At 37.7% G+C, this 15,738-nt stretch overlaps 1 protein-coding gene across 5 annotated transcripts in view; it reads left to right on the forward strand.

Moving 5' to 3' along the window:
• Window positions 1-15,738, forward strand: part of WASHC2C (WASH complex subunit 2C) — a 49,350-nt gene that overhangs the window by 563 nt on the left and 33,049 nt on the right. For all 5 annotated transcript variants that reach the window (XM_074232578.1, XM_074232574.1, XM_074232577.1 and 2 more), the window contains exons 2-10: window positions 710-874; window positions 4,531-4,593; window positions 6,039-6,212; window positions 7,015-7,108; window positions 7,235-7,296; window positions 10,204-10,251; window positions 10,989-11,102; window positions 11,675-11,762; window positions 12,150-12,224. In XM_074232578.1, coding sequence (XP_074088679.1) covers window positions 710-874; window positions 4,531-4,593; window positions 6,039-6,212; window positions 7,015-7,108; window positions 7,235-7,296; window positions 10,204-10,251; window positions 10,989-11,102; window positions 11,675-11,762; window positions 12,150-12,224 — 883 coding nt within the window. The remainder of the gene's footprint in view (window positions 1-709; window positions 875-4,530; window positions 4,594-6,038; window positions 6,213-7,014; window positions 7,109-7,234; window positions 7,297-10,203; window positions 10,252-10,988; window positions 11,103-11,674; window positions 11,763-12,149; window positions 12,225-15,738) is intronic.

Consider the following 15,738-nt stretch of genomic DNA (forward strand, 5'->3'; position numbering starts at 1 on the left):
TCCAGGGGGGCCGCGCACACCATCAGCTTGCTCAAGACAAGAGAAGGGTTTCGGGGTATAAAGTGGAACCGTGTGACCCCCCCCCGGAAATCAAAAATCAGGTGTTTGAGCCCATTTTGTTGAGATCTTAACATATATAAGTCTTTATTGCCTTGGCCGGCGAATTAATAAAAACCTCAATCAAAAAATCACCTTTGGAGTGGCTAGGTGGCCCAGTGGATAGAGCACCGGCCCTGGAGTCGGGAGTACCTGGGTTTAAATCCGGTCTCACACACTTACCTAGCTGTGTGGCCTTGGACAAGCCACTTCACTCCATTGGCCTTCCAAAAACCTAAAAAAAATAAATAACTTTCACAGATTAGCAAATTGCCTTGGGGGGGGGGGGGTGCAGGGAGGGAAGTAAGATTAGGGGAAAAATCGCAAAACTCAAAATAAAAGCTTTAAGAAGTCAAAAAAATGATCTTGACAGAGCTAGAATGGTGACAAAGGATTTGTTGAATGTTGCGGAAGTTTTGGTGCCATATCCAGTGTTTTTCACGAATATGGTATCCGTTGCTCTCCTTCCCTGGGTGGAGGTGAAAGGAAGGAAGTCTCAGTGAAATGTTGATTTCACAACTAACCTACTAAGGGTGGGAAGAGGAAGGAACAGATCTGCTTCTCCAGCCAAAATTCAAACTCCAACAACTCTCCCTGTGTCTTTTGAAAATAGCTTTTACAGTTTCTTCAGGAGTTCTCCCAGCAGACCATCTCAAGGACACATGAAATCAAGAAACAAGTGGATGGACTGATTCATGAAACAAAAGCTACAGATTGTCGCCTTCACAATGTCTTCAATGACTTCCTCATGCTATCTAATACCCAGTTTATTGAGAATGTAAGTTCCTCAGGTATTAATGTCAAATCTGACATTTCTGTTTGTACAGTTGATCTGGTATGAATTTTATTTAAAAAACCTTATTAAAGATTAACAAAGCATATTCTTCATACAAATCCTGTGAGGTGCCTGACACAATTATTTACATATTGTTCATGAAAAAAATGAGACTGACAAGAAGATGAGTGATCATGAATGTGATCTATTTTGAATTTTAGAGTGACCAGGTATTACAGTAATGGAATCATATTCAGAGCCTAGAAGTCGATTAGTCCAACTCACAGCTTTTACAGATAAGGAAAGTAAGGCACAGAGAGGACCAGATTTAAACTCAGGTACTCCTGACTCCAGGGCCTGTGCTCTATCCACTGTGCCACTTAGCTGCCCCTCTCTGATAACTTTTTGGTGTTATTTTTCCAATTTTTCAGATGAGGAGGGATTAAATAATTTGTCCAGGATCATACCAGGTACCAAATTTAGCAATCTACCTACTTATGTTCTTCCCCTCAGAGAGTGGTAAGTAGTGGATATGAACCTCTTCCGACTCTAAACTCAGTCTTACTAGTGTGGAATTCGATCCTTAAAACTAGCACATCACTAAAACTCATCATTGCTTTGCCACTGTGCAAAGGACCCTGGCTTCTCAAAGACCACAGGTCCTCTGAAACTGAAATAGCTTTGAGAAGAGACCTACAATATATTTTGTGTCTTCAGTCATTCATGCATCAGTTTAGTTGTCACATTTAGGCTAAGCCACAGCTCAGGAAAGTGTAGACTGAGGTATTATGATCTACATTATTGAAGTCAGAGAAAATATAGACCTTTCAAAGTGTTGAGGAAGTAACTTGGCAGTGATATATTAGATCTTTAACTTAATGAGTGCTTGTTGACGGATTATCTGTACAAAAGAAAGCTGTTTCCATTTAATTTTTACAGAATTTAATATTATATATTCTCTTCCATGATTTCGATGCTGAGAGATAGTACAGTTCACAGGACAAATCTAAATATATACTGATTGTAAAAAAAAAAACTAAAAAAAAATAATAAGGGGCGGCTAGGTGGCACAGTGGATAGAGCACCTGCCCTGGAGTCAGGAGTACCTGGGTTCAAATCCGTTCTCAGATACTTAATAATTACCTAGCTGTGTGGCCTTGGGCAAGCCACTTAACCCCGTTTGCCTTACAAAAAAAATAATAAAATAAATATATACTGATTGTACAGGATTGCAAAAATAAAGGTTTGCAATTATTTCATATAATTTCAGAGAATTTTCAAATGATAGTTTTTCAATTGTGAAATGGTCTGCTAGTCTTAGGGATGAAAACATGCATGCATTTGGTGGGGGAAGAGAAAAAGGGGAAAGGGGAGGAAGAGAGAGAAACATTAATAACTGTATTGTCATGCCTATATAATAAACAGTTTCACAGTTGAATTCACAGTTTAATATGTGTGTATTATACATTTACATAGATACTAGTTTATGCTTCTTTTAATAGGTCTAGGGAATAGAAATAAGAGAAAATACCTCTTTGGAACATGTAAAATTGATCTCATGTAGTTAGTGATTTTGTTCATTGTCAAATATATAAACAATTGTTAAAAAAAAAAACCTTTAGGAATTATGAAGAATGTTATTTTAAACTAAAAAACTCCTAATTCTTGATTTCTCAAAGTATGATTTTCCATGACTAACCTCAGTGCTCAGTTTTACTATTGTTCACACTCTTTGATTTTTACAGTCCATTCTTACAACTATTCCAGTTAGCTCAGATGTTTATAGCTGAACAAATATTCCATCATTTCTGCAGTCTGTGATAGAATGTCCCATGATTCATATATAAGGTTGAGATTTGAGTACATGTGTTTATTATTCTGGGAAAGGAAATTTCTTTTGAACATTTTTTTTCAGTTACCATGTTTAGAAGCAAGATTGGCTAAATATAATATGCAGTTGTTATAGTAGTCATATCAAATTTGTTTTGTAACAGCTTTTGAGAGAATCACGATTCCTCTGTGGTACTAATTTATCTGATCTGGAAAAGATGTCAAAGTAGCTCCTGGTCCTGTCCAGTGCTGAAATGGCAGCTTCTTTGGTCACAGTACAGAGGCTGAGATCATGGGGTCTAGAGTCAGGAAAGACTTAGACTCAGCATCACTGACCATCTGCACAACCCTAAGAAAATCCTTTAACTTCTGAACCTTAGACTCCTCATCTGTAAAAATGTAAAAATGCCAGTAGTACCTACCTCTCAAAAGAGTTGTTTTGATAGCACTTGAAATTGTGTGTAAAGCATTTTACAAATCTTGAAAAACTAAATGTCAGCTGTTAACTGTTAATTTATGACTAGTGACATAGTTCATTCTGATCATACATCTTGAAAGGAGTAAGCTGTCAATTAGACCCCTTTTTTTTCAGGTTGTCTAACCTTGTAGGCACCCTTGACCACTTTTTTTTTCCTTCCTCCTTCTAGTCACCCAAGAACTGAATCTTTGATTCATCCTCACCATTTCCTTCAACTTCATTCCTCGTATTTTTTCAGTCATTTGCCAAGTCTCTCTGTTCTCCATCCATGCCCTTCTCATAACTCACATGACCACAACTTCTGGAATAACCTCCTAATTATTCTCTCCATTTCCAATTTCTCCACTCTTCAATCTGTCCTTCATATAACTGCCAGAAGTATTCCCTATAGCACAAATCTAACCATATCATTCTCTGTTTCAGAAATTTCCCCTATTAAGTGCTTCACACTCTGGCTCCTTTGTAGATTTACTTCACCTTTCTCTTCTTCCTACACATCGTTTGTGTGATCACCATTCTGTCTCCCATCCTCTGTGTCCTGGCCTCATCTGTTCCCTAGACCTTCAACCAGCTCAGAAGAAAGCATTCGAAAGTTGGAAGGAGCTTCTGTAGCCTCCTGAAAAAAAAAAAGTAATCCCTATATTAACATGCCCACAGACTGGTCAACAGGCTCTGCATGGAGAACTCCATGGAGGGAAAACTAACTCTTCCTCCCTTCCTCCCAAGTGCTTGTAATTATTTTGTTCATTCATTTCAGGTTCAGTTCTGAAAACATTTCTTGGTGCCCTCCAATTGTTAGCATTTTTGCTCTCTTTAAAAATTTTCTTTTCTTCATGTATGGATTTGTTGAATCTTCCCAGTGAAATATAAACATCTCGAAGATAGGGCCTTAAATCTCATTTTGCCTTTGAAGGCCCTTTACCTTTTACAGTGCCCTACTTAGAATATTTATGAAAAATAAGTTCTTGATGAATTGAAACTGAATTAGTATACTTAAGGGCATAAGCTAGGCTTTTAGTCCTCTTCCCTGTTTCCCACCCTATGGTTCTAGAAGAGGCTGAGGAAGAATTGAAAAACCTCTACTACTACCTAATACGACTGGTCAGGCTTTATTACTTATTGTCTGAGTCTTTGTCTTTAGGATGACTGTCTTCTCATCATCAGAAGGTTGTCCATGAAGCAGTGATCTCAATTATCAAATTTTGGGGCTTTTTGGGTATTTAAGGGTAACTTTGAAACTTAGTCTTTGAAGTAAAAATTATGTCTCCTTGACTACTTAAGTAACCTTGCTCATGGTTGCTGAGGAGTGGATTTTTTAATTTCATTTTAATTAATTTGCTTCCTTCTCTAGCGAGTTTATGATGAAGAAGTGGAAGAGTCCGTTCCCAAGGCTGAAGCCGAAAAAACAGAGCAGGTATCTGGGATCTTTAATCCTTTATGAATCCTCAGTCTGGTTATTAAGCTTGCAGCAAGTGTGGCCGGCAGTTTTTAAGTGAAAATAGTCATTTCTGTTATAGACCCATCTCAATTGTTAAGGGATTCTGAGTTTTATTTGTAGCTACATTTAGTGTAGTCAGTATCTATCACATGAGCTAAATAAATACCTGAATGCTCCAATGATTCTTGAGGATTAGAGGCAAACTTCTGTTAGATCAGGTTTTCAGAGTCAAAGCCATGCTTTAGTAACTTAGCACAAATGTGCAATGCCTCCAGACATGTTCTTAGTCATTCTCTTAGATGCTCCAGTCTCCTCTTTGTCCCTGGATTCTTAAAATTCTAGTTGGGGAATGTTACGGACTGGCTCAGGGTTTTCTTTCACAGTCATTTAACCATGATTGACTATTGCTTGGATTGAGTCTTCATGACCTAGTGCTCACTCAGACTAAGGTAGATGCTCAAACAAGCCCACTGGCACAAATACTGATGGATTGCCTTCTGAGATCAGAGCATTGGGCTTAGCCCTGCAGACTCAGGATAGGATCTTTATCCTCAGGAACCTTCCTCTACTTTGTAATCTAGGTCATAGGCATGGAAAATGACCAACACTGAAAGGCAGCACTAGATTCTGAATGAGATAGCAGGTCAGAGCAAGGAGGGCGACCAGAGACAGTGGTGTCATAGAGGTAGAGTCTGAACTGCACCTTAAAGGAATATGTAGAGGAGACAGGAAGAAGACTGAGCAAAGGTACTGAGACAGGAATATAGACTGTTGTATTGAGGGAACAATGAAAAGTCCAGCTAAATTGGAACTAAAGAAAGTTTAGGAGTAAGGGACAGTCTGGTGAGAGAAATGTAGAATGATAGGTAGACCTGAGTTTGTGATAGGGCTTGAGGATCAGGCCAAGAAATTGAAATATTTGGGGTAATGGAGAGAAAGCTTTTTGAACAGAGATTGAAGAAGATAAAGCAAGGTTTTAAGATTATCTGGCAGACATTTATAATGAATTGGAGAGATGCTGACACCTAGAAGATTAGATGCAGACCTATTAACATAAACCTAGTTCATGCCTTTGACTACAGTTTAAGCTGAGATCTTTATGCTGTAGCCCCATGCATCTGACTATCCATCTGTAGAACTGTCCAAGAGGTCATTAATCCATAGTAGAAGGGAACAGGGAATGTCAAGGGATGACAGTGAAGCAGCACCATGGCTGATGTGATAAACCCATTTCTTATTGAAGGAATTACAAAATTCTGTCTTTGGGGTCTGGATTTTGGCAGCTCGACCCATTTTTACCTAAAATTTGTTATAATAGATTCATCATGTTGATATTTCCTACTGTACTTTTGTCACTGTTTACAATTTCATCACAATGTTCCAGAATAGAAATATAAAAGACCTTTTTTACTTGTTTACAGGAGAAAACCCGGGAACAAAAAGAGGCAGATCTGATTCCCAAAGTCCAGGAAGCTGTCAACTATGGGTTACTGGTGTTGGACAGTGCATTTGAACAACTTGATATAAAAGCTGGAAATTCAGACTCTGAAGAAGAAGAAGCAAATGAAAGAATAGAACTGATCCTTGAGCCAAAGGTGAAGCCCTGACCCTTGGTGAGACTGGCACAGTCTTCTGGGCTAGCTGATCTTATTTCGTTTTGCTTTTGGATGTCTTCAAATCTTATACTTTAAATGAGAAGAATGGAACTAGAGGACTAGTAGCAGTAAAGGGCACAAGTTTATAAGCTATTAAAATAAAATTTATATAATTTTGATATTACTTTTATTTGGAGGTAGAATTGGATTGAATTTCCTTTCATTATCTCTTGTTTTGACCTTTATAATAATTTCCCCAAGTGATCATTTCAAGTTTTGAAACCTGCTCTTTTGCCTTTTATGTTTTGAACCCCTGATCAGGGGTTAGAGAAATAAACATTAATTTTCTTGATAATCACTAATGTGTTCAAAAAACTCCTGATGCAGCCATGAAATTGAACCAGGCTCACACTGAAAAGTTGTCTTGTGGGGGAAGTGCTTGAATTAAAATGAACAGTTCTGAACTTAACATCTGTGCTGTGCTTCCTCAGGCTGCTTATGCTCACCACCATCTGATAGCTCGGTATTATAATTGTTTTGGGGGCAAGAATTGATTTACTCTTGCCTGGTTTCTTGCTTTGTAGCTTCAATTGTGTCTCCTCATACTTATCCCAGGCATGCATCCTCATTCTGTAACACTTGGCACTATAAAGTGTTTATTGCTGTAATCTCCTCCCATTTAGTGAATGGGGCAGGAGGGATTAAGAAAACAAGGTAACTGATGGAAAAATGCCATTGCTTATTTCTATGTCTCTCTGAAGAAGTCTCCCTCTAAAGCTTTAACTTGGCTCATTATTTGCAGGATCTCTATATCGATCGCCCCTTGCCCTACTTGATTGGTTCCCAGTTGTTCATGGAACAAGAAGATGTTGGCCTTGGAGATCTTTCAAGTGAGGGTATGTTTAACACAAAGTCTCAGGTGGTGGCTGGTCACAAGGGTTTGTGATTATGAGAAGAGATTCTTTAGTTAATTTTGTTTTTCTGTGGTGCATTTTAACTAGTTTTCTCTTTTCCCTAAATAGATGGCTCTTTAAACAGTGATCCAGATAGTGTCTTGGATAGTGAAGAGGAGAAAGATGAAGAGGTAAGTTCTGTGAGGGCACCATGATGGGGATAAGGGGGGGTTTTATGAAGTGAGTGTCATGTTAGAGCTTTCAGCAAAAACAAAGGTCACTCCCTGATGACATTTTGTGGGCAGCAGCTGCAGTTGTTGCTAGTAGTAGACCCAACACAGAAAACAGCTTTATTCTTCCCTGGAGTCATTTGAGTTTAGCAGTTTCAGAGTCTTCATGTTAATGTCTACCTCTGCCAGTTCTTGTATGATAAAGTATGAAGGAACTCTCTCATGTCTTTCAGAATAAGAAGAGGAGCCCTGGAGTGGGGGGGCAGGTCACAGGGACTAGGTTCAGTCCTGACTCTGACCTCATTGTGCTGGGTGATTGCACAGGATAGCCCGATTGAGCACTTTGTCTCTGGCAAAGCCAGTATGATTTAGATGAAGAAGTGAGGTTTAGAGAAAGCAGGCATAAGGAGGGAAGAAAGGAAGCCCAGAAATGAAAGGACTCCATCCAAGTCATGATTCTGCTCCTTAGGGCCTGTATGATAGGCAGCAAGGATTTCACCCTCTCTGGACTAAAGCCCAGCATCAGGAAAATTTGGGCATTATCTCAAATGCTTTCCTTCCATCTCCCAATTCCATGATCATATAACTAGTAAATGTGAGGAGTAGGGTTTTACCCAGCTCTCTCCTGATTACAAGTTCATTTGGAACTCCTTCCATTATTTCACAAGACCTTTCTGATACATATAATCCAGGTATACATTTAATGTCAGTATAGTACAATAGGGAAAATGTTAAGCAGCCTTTTTACTCATGTCTCCAACTATAATGTTAATAACACTTCATCTATTTATGTCACTTAGAAATCTGGAACTATATTTTTATTTTCTCATCTTTTTACTCTTAAGAATTTCTAGTATGGGGGCAGCTAGGTGGCGCAGTGGATAGAGCACCAGCCCTGGAGGCAGGAGTACCTGAGTTCAAATCTGGCCTCAGATGCTTAATGATTACCTAGCTGTGTGGCCTTGGGCAAACCACTTAACTCCATTTGCCTTGCAAAAATCCTAAAAAAAAAAAAAAAAAAATTAAAAAAAAAGAATTTCTAGTATGGAAGGGGTTTATTGTCTATTGTCTAAGATTGATTTCATTTGTATCCAGCTCTGAATGGGAATTTTCTTGGCAAAGACATTGTAGTGATTTGCCATTTCCTTCTCCAGTTCATTTTACAGATAAGGAAACTGAAGTAAACAGAGTTAAGTAAATTGCTAGTTAGTTCTGAGGCTATATGTGAATTCCTGCAGATCAGTCTTCCTGACTCCAGACTCAGAATGCTAACCACTGGTCCTTAACTGTCTCTTAGGTGTTCATTACTCACTGACAGTTTCACAAGGCCCTAAGTGGTGCTTTGAGCATAGCTGCTATAATCTAATGGTATTAAAGAGCTACACTGTATTTTAGGCACAAATATACCCTAAAGGATAGAGAAGTTAGTAATGGCAGAAGGACTATAAGACGAAGATTTCTAGAAATAGAAGCTTTAACCTAAAATGGCAATCCTAGGCAGGGGAAGATCTATCATGTGTTTTTTGTTCTCCAATAACTTACCAATAGATGAGTATATTTAAAATAAATGTTATTGGCATATTTTGCTTTTATACTTTGACCAAATTTCCCCTCTATTTCTCAGAGAGCTGTCATATACATATACATACATATATATATTAAAAAAGATTATTTTTTCTAAAAAAGTAAAAAGAAGCTGATCAATATATCAAAAACTCTGAAAGTATATACCATAATCCATACACAAGGGAAGATGTGTCTTCTTTAGAACCAAGTTTATTCTTTGGAATTTTGTATCATTCATTTTTTATTGTTTGTGGTAGTGGTTCTTTGGACTTGTTGTAGTTTTATATATATATAGTTGTCTTGGCTCTTAATTCACAATACATAAGTTCATATAAATCTTTACTCACTTCTCTGAATTTATTATATTTGTTTCTTCTTAGATACAATATTTCATTACATTGATGCATCACATTTTATTTAGCCATTCCCCAGTAGATGGGCATCTACTTTGTTTCTTTACTACAACAACAAAAAAATTCCTGCTATGAATATTTTTGGTCTCTTATACAACCCTTTTATCAATGTCCTCCTTTGGGGTATATACCTAATAGTGGAATCTCTGGGGGAAATGATGATTTTATTTTAATTTTAATTGCCTAATTCCCAATTGCTTTTAAAATGACCTAATTTACAGCATCACCAACAATGTACTAGTGTACTTATCTTTCTATAATCCCTCCAGCATTGATTATTCCCATCTTTTGTCCTCTTTGCCAGTTTACTAAGTTGGAGCATTCTTCCATATGATTATTTTTGTCTCCTTTTGAGAACTTTTTGTTTATGTCCTTTACTCATTCTCTGTTAAAGACTGTCTTTTAACGAATGAGATAGGGTTTGGGGGTTATGGGTTTTGGGGAAGCTGTCAGATCATTTAAATCCTTTCATCAGAAACTAGAATCAGTTTTTTCCACCCTCTAGATTCTCTATAAGAGACTGGTAGCATTCAGACAAATGAGTTAGTTGGATTTCCTTCTGAATAATGAAATATTCACTCTGCAGTTGGAACAAGCTATACTTGTTCACTTAAATATGGAAATTTTTAACTATAAAATATATGATTAATAGTACAGATTGACAGAAATTAGCCTTTTGTGAAAGGGACTTCCAAAATCCCATGGGAGAAAAAATGTTTAAATATTTTCAGCACATCCAACTAGAAATCTTTCTGCATATCTCTAGTATATTGATAGCATACAAAATGCTTGAATAGACAAATTAACCTGCCTCAAAGCCCTAAAATTGGAAAATATGTGACCTATAAAATTTGTCCTAATAAAAATCGGCTTGTTTCTTCCATTCAAGGAGTCAGATGATGACTTCGACAATCAGAGTGAAAATGACCAAAAACCGGTAAGGTTATTATCTTGAAATAATTCAGTTCATTTCTGGCTTATGAAAGATGTCAGGACTTAACCAGATTTAATGTATGCCCTAAAAGAGTAAGCTATTGATTAACTTGGTTATTAGGGCAAAAACTCCTCTCTAGATTGCTTTATTTTGGTATCGCACCTTAGAGAATTTAGTAAAAGTTTTGAAATGAATTTTAAAACCAGAAAGTGTGTTTTTAAGCCTCTTCTAATTATCATTTAAAACTCTTAGTATTTGTCCTTTTTTTTAAACCATTTTCTATTTCCCATTAATGGATCCACAAATTTAATAATTAAAAAATAGTAATAAAAATAGCTAGTATTTATTTGGTACTTTTAAGGTTTGTAAAACACTTTCTATATGTTATTTAAATTTAGCTTAGATTCTAGTAATTGTATCTCATTAAGAGGCTCTATTTCAATGCTAACAGGTAATAGGATTTTAAAAAGCTTTTCAAGCCAGTTGTGAACAGGATGTGAGAAGATAAACTATTTATAAATTAATAAAGTATAGAGCTTTCAGTAATGAAAAAGGCTTTACCCCCAGAGGTGTGCATTCTATGAGCTTAATAGGTCTAACACAATAAGGGAAACTTTTAATCAGTTCCTTTTTTCCCTTTTAGATGAAAACATGTTACATTTTAGAGATAAGATAAAGCTTTAAATTGAGATGTTGCCTGTAGAGGCTAATTTTTAATCTAGAATCTTATTGTCTATTAGCACATAACACTGATAAGTGATGAAGAAGAAGAGGAAGATGGTTGTGATCTCTTTGGTGATTCTGAAAAGGAAGAAGAAGAAGGAGAGGAAGTCAATGGAGAAAATGCTAGACCTGTAAGAGAACTGCTTTTTCTGGGGCCCGAGTGAGGATTAAACATTCTCTCTCAGTTTATCCATCTCTTTTTTTATCCTATAGTTCACAGTTAATATTTGTCCACAATTTTTAGAAAACATTATTATTATACTTGATTCCCCAAAGGTAGTTCAGATATCAGGTCATTTGATAAATATTTTCATGTTTCATCCTAATTTTAAAAATTATATCATCAAGTATTTATTGCCATGCCAGGAACTTTAGGCACAAGATGTTTACCCTCATACTGAAGAGGTTTCCTTTTAAGCAGTGCTCTTGTCTACAGATCTGAGCAGTAACATAAAAGAGCCCAGGAAAACTGGAAATGTACTGTGTGGAAGAATATCTTATAGGCTGGGCTTCCCACCTTGGTGATCTGTCCAGGGTAAATGATCTAGTTCTCTTTTTATGTCCCATTTACACTCCCCTCTTTTTAACTTCTAATCTTATCATTGATCCTATAAAGCTTTTAGTATGTAGGCTTTTTAGAAGGGTAAATGAAAGATCAGTACATCGCAGAGAAGTTCCTCATCCATTGCTCTTATACCTATAGAAAAAAAATCGACCTACTTCATTTGCTGATGAACTGGCAGCAAGAATCAAAGGAGATGTGACCAGCCGACCATATGAAGGACAGACAAGTAAGCCCAGGCATTTACTATTTGAAATTTCCTTCTTCCCCTCTCCAGAAATAAAAGGACTCAGTTGTTCTCTCTAGATTTTAATCATCTACAACATTTTTCACTTTTATTCACTGATGGAATTGGACAGCCTATAAAGCTTTATTTAAAAATAATTCTCTTCCAGCTTATGACACTGTAAAAAGAAAACAGCTATAGAATGTATAATGTGATGATTTCTCAATAACAATAAGACACAATGCATTTCAGTTGCATGTGAATCAGAAAAAATACTAAAGCTAGATTTTAGTTTTGTACTAATTTTATTTACCATTTAGTCTTATTATTATGAGATAAAACTCTTTTACAGAAATGTCTTTTTATAAATTCTGAAACTTTCCTTTCAAGTCACAGCATCTGGGGAAGCAAAAACCAAGAAAACAACAAAAGAGAAGAAGGATGTCAGAAAGGTTCCCTCTGATGGTAGGCCTTGCTCTGTTTCATTTTTGTTGAATTATAGATGTTGTAATCCAGAATGTCACCCATAAAATGCCTAGAGTTGCCTTTGCACCTGTTTATAAACAGCTGACTTTGTTTGCCTGGTTAGAACATCTAAAATGCAGTCCTGAGGGTATGTCTTGATTTTAAGCATCAACAAATTAAGAGGCATCAGAGAGTCATTGTCCAGCCTTTTTCAAGTTAAGCCACAGGCTCTGGTGTCCAGGTGACCCTGAAAGATCGGGTCAACAGTTTCAGAGAATGGGGAAGCATCAGGGGTTTGGGCATGACTAGGTGTTGTCTTGGTTTTCAAAAGGGAAAATGAATTTTTCTTGGGAACTCTATATTGGTCATTTTGATCCTCATCCCTGACCAGTCTTTAGAACATCTGGGGATAGATAAAGGATTTAGAAATGTCTTTCTGAGACCTGTACAAGTTACACTATGTGCCAAGATGCAATATCACCAAAGCTTGGAGCCTCTTGAAATAAATGTAAAAGAAGCCCCCCCCCCCCCAAAAAAAAAAAAAGAATGCCTTTCTGACTTTCATTTTAAGGAATTATTTTCTTCAGAGAGAGCTTTTATGTCTCCTTTCCTATCTGGCAAATTCTGCTTTTTAAGGCATTCTCTCCCCATTTCCTTTTTTTTTTTAGGTTTTTGCAAGGCAAACAGGGTTAAGTGGCTTGCCCAAGGCCACACAGCTAGGTAATTATTAAGTGTCTGAGACCGGATTTGAACCCAGGTACTCCTGACTCAAGAGCCGGTGCTTTATCCACTGCGCCACCTAGCCGCCCAGCCCCATTTCCTTTGATCTGCTTTTTTCCATTTGTCCCAAACTGGTTTTTAAGATATTATTTTCTTCAGGATTTTTTGGTATCTCCTTCAGCAAGCTGCTGACTTGGTTTTCATGATTTTTCACACATCACTCTTAATTTCTCTTCCCAATTTTTCCTCTATTCTCTTACTTGATTTTTCAAAATCTTTTTTGAGCACTTCCATAGTCTAAGACCAATTCATATTTTTTTGGAGGCTTTGGATACAGAAACTTTAACTTTGTCATCTTCTGAGTGTATATTTTGATCCTCCAGAGGACCAAAGTAATTGTCTGTGGTTGTATTCTTTTTTTTCCTGTTGTTTGCTCATTTCCCCAGCCTCTCTTGATTTTAGCTCGACTACTACCAAGGTGAAGGATGTGCTGTCCCAGTTTTTGAGGGTTTTTACAGCTGTTTTCAGGGACAACACCAGAACCTCAATTCCTTTAAGTTCTTGGGAGAGCCTCTGACTGCTCTACTGGCCTGTGGTCTGGTCTTGTGGATGACCACCAGCACTCCTCTCTGCTCTGGAGCTGTGAGGAGGGTCCCTGCTGTGCTATAGCAGTATGGGTCCCCAGACTGCAACCTGGATCTGAGTATGGGTTAAGTAGCAAAATCCTGTACCAGGTATAATAGAGAGGCCTCTGTAATCTTCTCTGACCTCTTTTACCATCCATGGGCTGAGTGCTCTGGAAGCAGCTGCCAGGAGGCTCCCCAGTTCTGCTCTGCTCCTGGTATCCAGGGCTGGGTCTGCACTGAGGCCTGTGCTGGACTGGGCTGTCTTTTCACTCTGGTGCGGCAAGAGTTTTCCTGCCAATCTTCCAAGTTGTCCTTGGACTGGAAGGTCTGAAAACTGCCTGCATTGCCACAGACCCAGGCATCCCACGGTCTGTTCCTGGATGGCTGGAACCAGTTTGGTCTGGCGCAGCTGCACTGCAGTCCTTTTTAACCCTGGTATAACAGACCTTTCCCACAGATCTTCCAAGTTGCCTTGGACTGAAAAATTGTTTCAGTCAGTCTTTTTGTGGGTTCTGCCACTCTAAAATTTGCTACCTTATTTAAAGGTATTTGGATTGGTCCAGGGGAGGGTTTGTGGGAATTCCTGCCTTTACTCCACCATCTTGGCTCTGCCCCCTACCTTTCTGACTTTCAATCTAGATTTTAGAAATGAAAAGTTCTTCATATACTCTTAACTTAGAAGAAACAATTGAAAATGCATCCGGTGCAATATTTCAACTTCAGTCAACAGTAATCTTCACCCTTGTTTTGCATTTTGGGCTGTAACTCAGCACCTTGAGGGCCCGTTCGTTATGTATGAAATATGAAATGTCTGCCCTCTCTAGCAGTGCGTGAGGTAGATCTGGTTGGAATACAGCCATTGAGGGGCTGCTTGAAGTAATAGAAGAAGATTAGATGAAGAGAAAATACATATTTGTAGACTGGAAGCCCTGCATTTGGGCAAGCAGAAAAAGAGAAAGCAGTTGAAGTGATATTTTGGGAATATTCTGTAACTATCCTAGCCAGTTAAAGACTGGACAGTTTTCTCTAATCACATTTAGGGGCTAGCTCTGGCAAGCTCAGGGACTTGAGCTCTCCTTCCTTTAGCTCAAAGCTCAGTTTTCCTCAGTGTGAAGCACCTTGCTAGCACCTTGCTTACAATGTGGACTCAGAAGGAGCCCAAATATGTGAGTGACCCCAATTCTAACAAGCAAGTAAAAAACTGCTCTTCATTAAAGAGAAAGTTAGGGGGCGGCTGGGTGGCGCAGTGGATAAAGCACCGGCTCTTGAGTCAGGAGTACCTGGGTTCAAATCCGGTCTCAGACACTTAATAATTACCTAGCTGTGTGGCCTTGGGCAAGCCACTTAGCCCCATTGCCTTGCAAAAAAAAACTAAAAAAAAGAGAAAGTTAGCCTATCATCCTAAATTTGTTATAGAAAGGGAGGAAAACTAGCTACTTGTAAAAACAGAAATTGAAGAAAGTTGAGTTGGTAGATGTTTTGTTTTGATTTTTTTTTTTTAAAGACAGAACAGAAAAAGTCAGTAAGTCTAAATTCCCATGGTTGAGATTTGGGAAGAAAATTCTGAAAGGGAGGGGATATTCTGGAAAATAAAATTCTGACTAAACAGTTTCGAATAATCTCAGTAGAAATGAAAAGTGGAAAACATTAAAAAAGTGGCTTGGTAAGGAACTTTCTGAACTCACACTTAGAAGGGGGCAAGTACAAAAGAGGATCAGGCCATGGAAATAACAAAGAACAAAAAGAGAGATGTTAAATTACACTAGTTGTAAAATTATGTGAGTCCTGCAAAACACAAGCAAAGAAGATCATGAAAGACTTTTTGGGGGCTATAAATGGTGAATAAATACAAAAACACAAGAGACTCACTTGCTTGAGTGATATTAATAGAGGGTAAAGGAGAGGGACAGTTACTAAACTCTGAGTTTACTTTAAGGGAAATATTGGAAAAACTATAAGGGGAAAATTGGCAGAGGTAAATACAAGGTGTAAGGAAGGAGTTTGGCCCAAATTTAGATAAGGAGGTAATGATAACTATAATAGTAAAATTTAAAGGTTTGCAACATGATTTACATACTCATTTTATTCTCAAAAAATTATTATGAAATAAGCATTATAGGTTTTATCACTGTTCTATAACTGAGGGAACTGAGTTTTGGAGAAATGAT

The sequence above is a fragment of the Macrotis lagotis genome, chromosome 4 (assembly GCF_037893015.1).
Source record: "Macrotis lagotis isolate mMagLag1 chromosome 4, bilby.v1.9.chrom.fasta, whole genome shotgun sequence".
Lineage (NCBI taxonomy): Eukaryota > Metazoa > Chordata > Mammalia > Peramelemorphia > Peramelidae > Macrotis > Macrotis lagotis.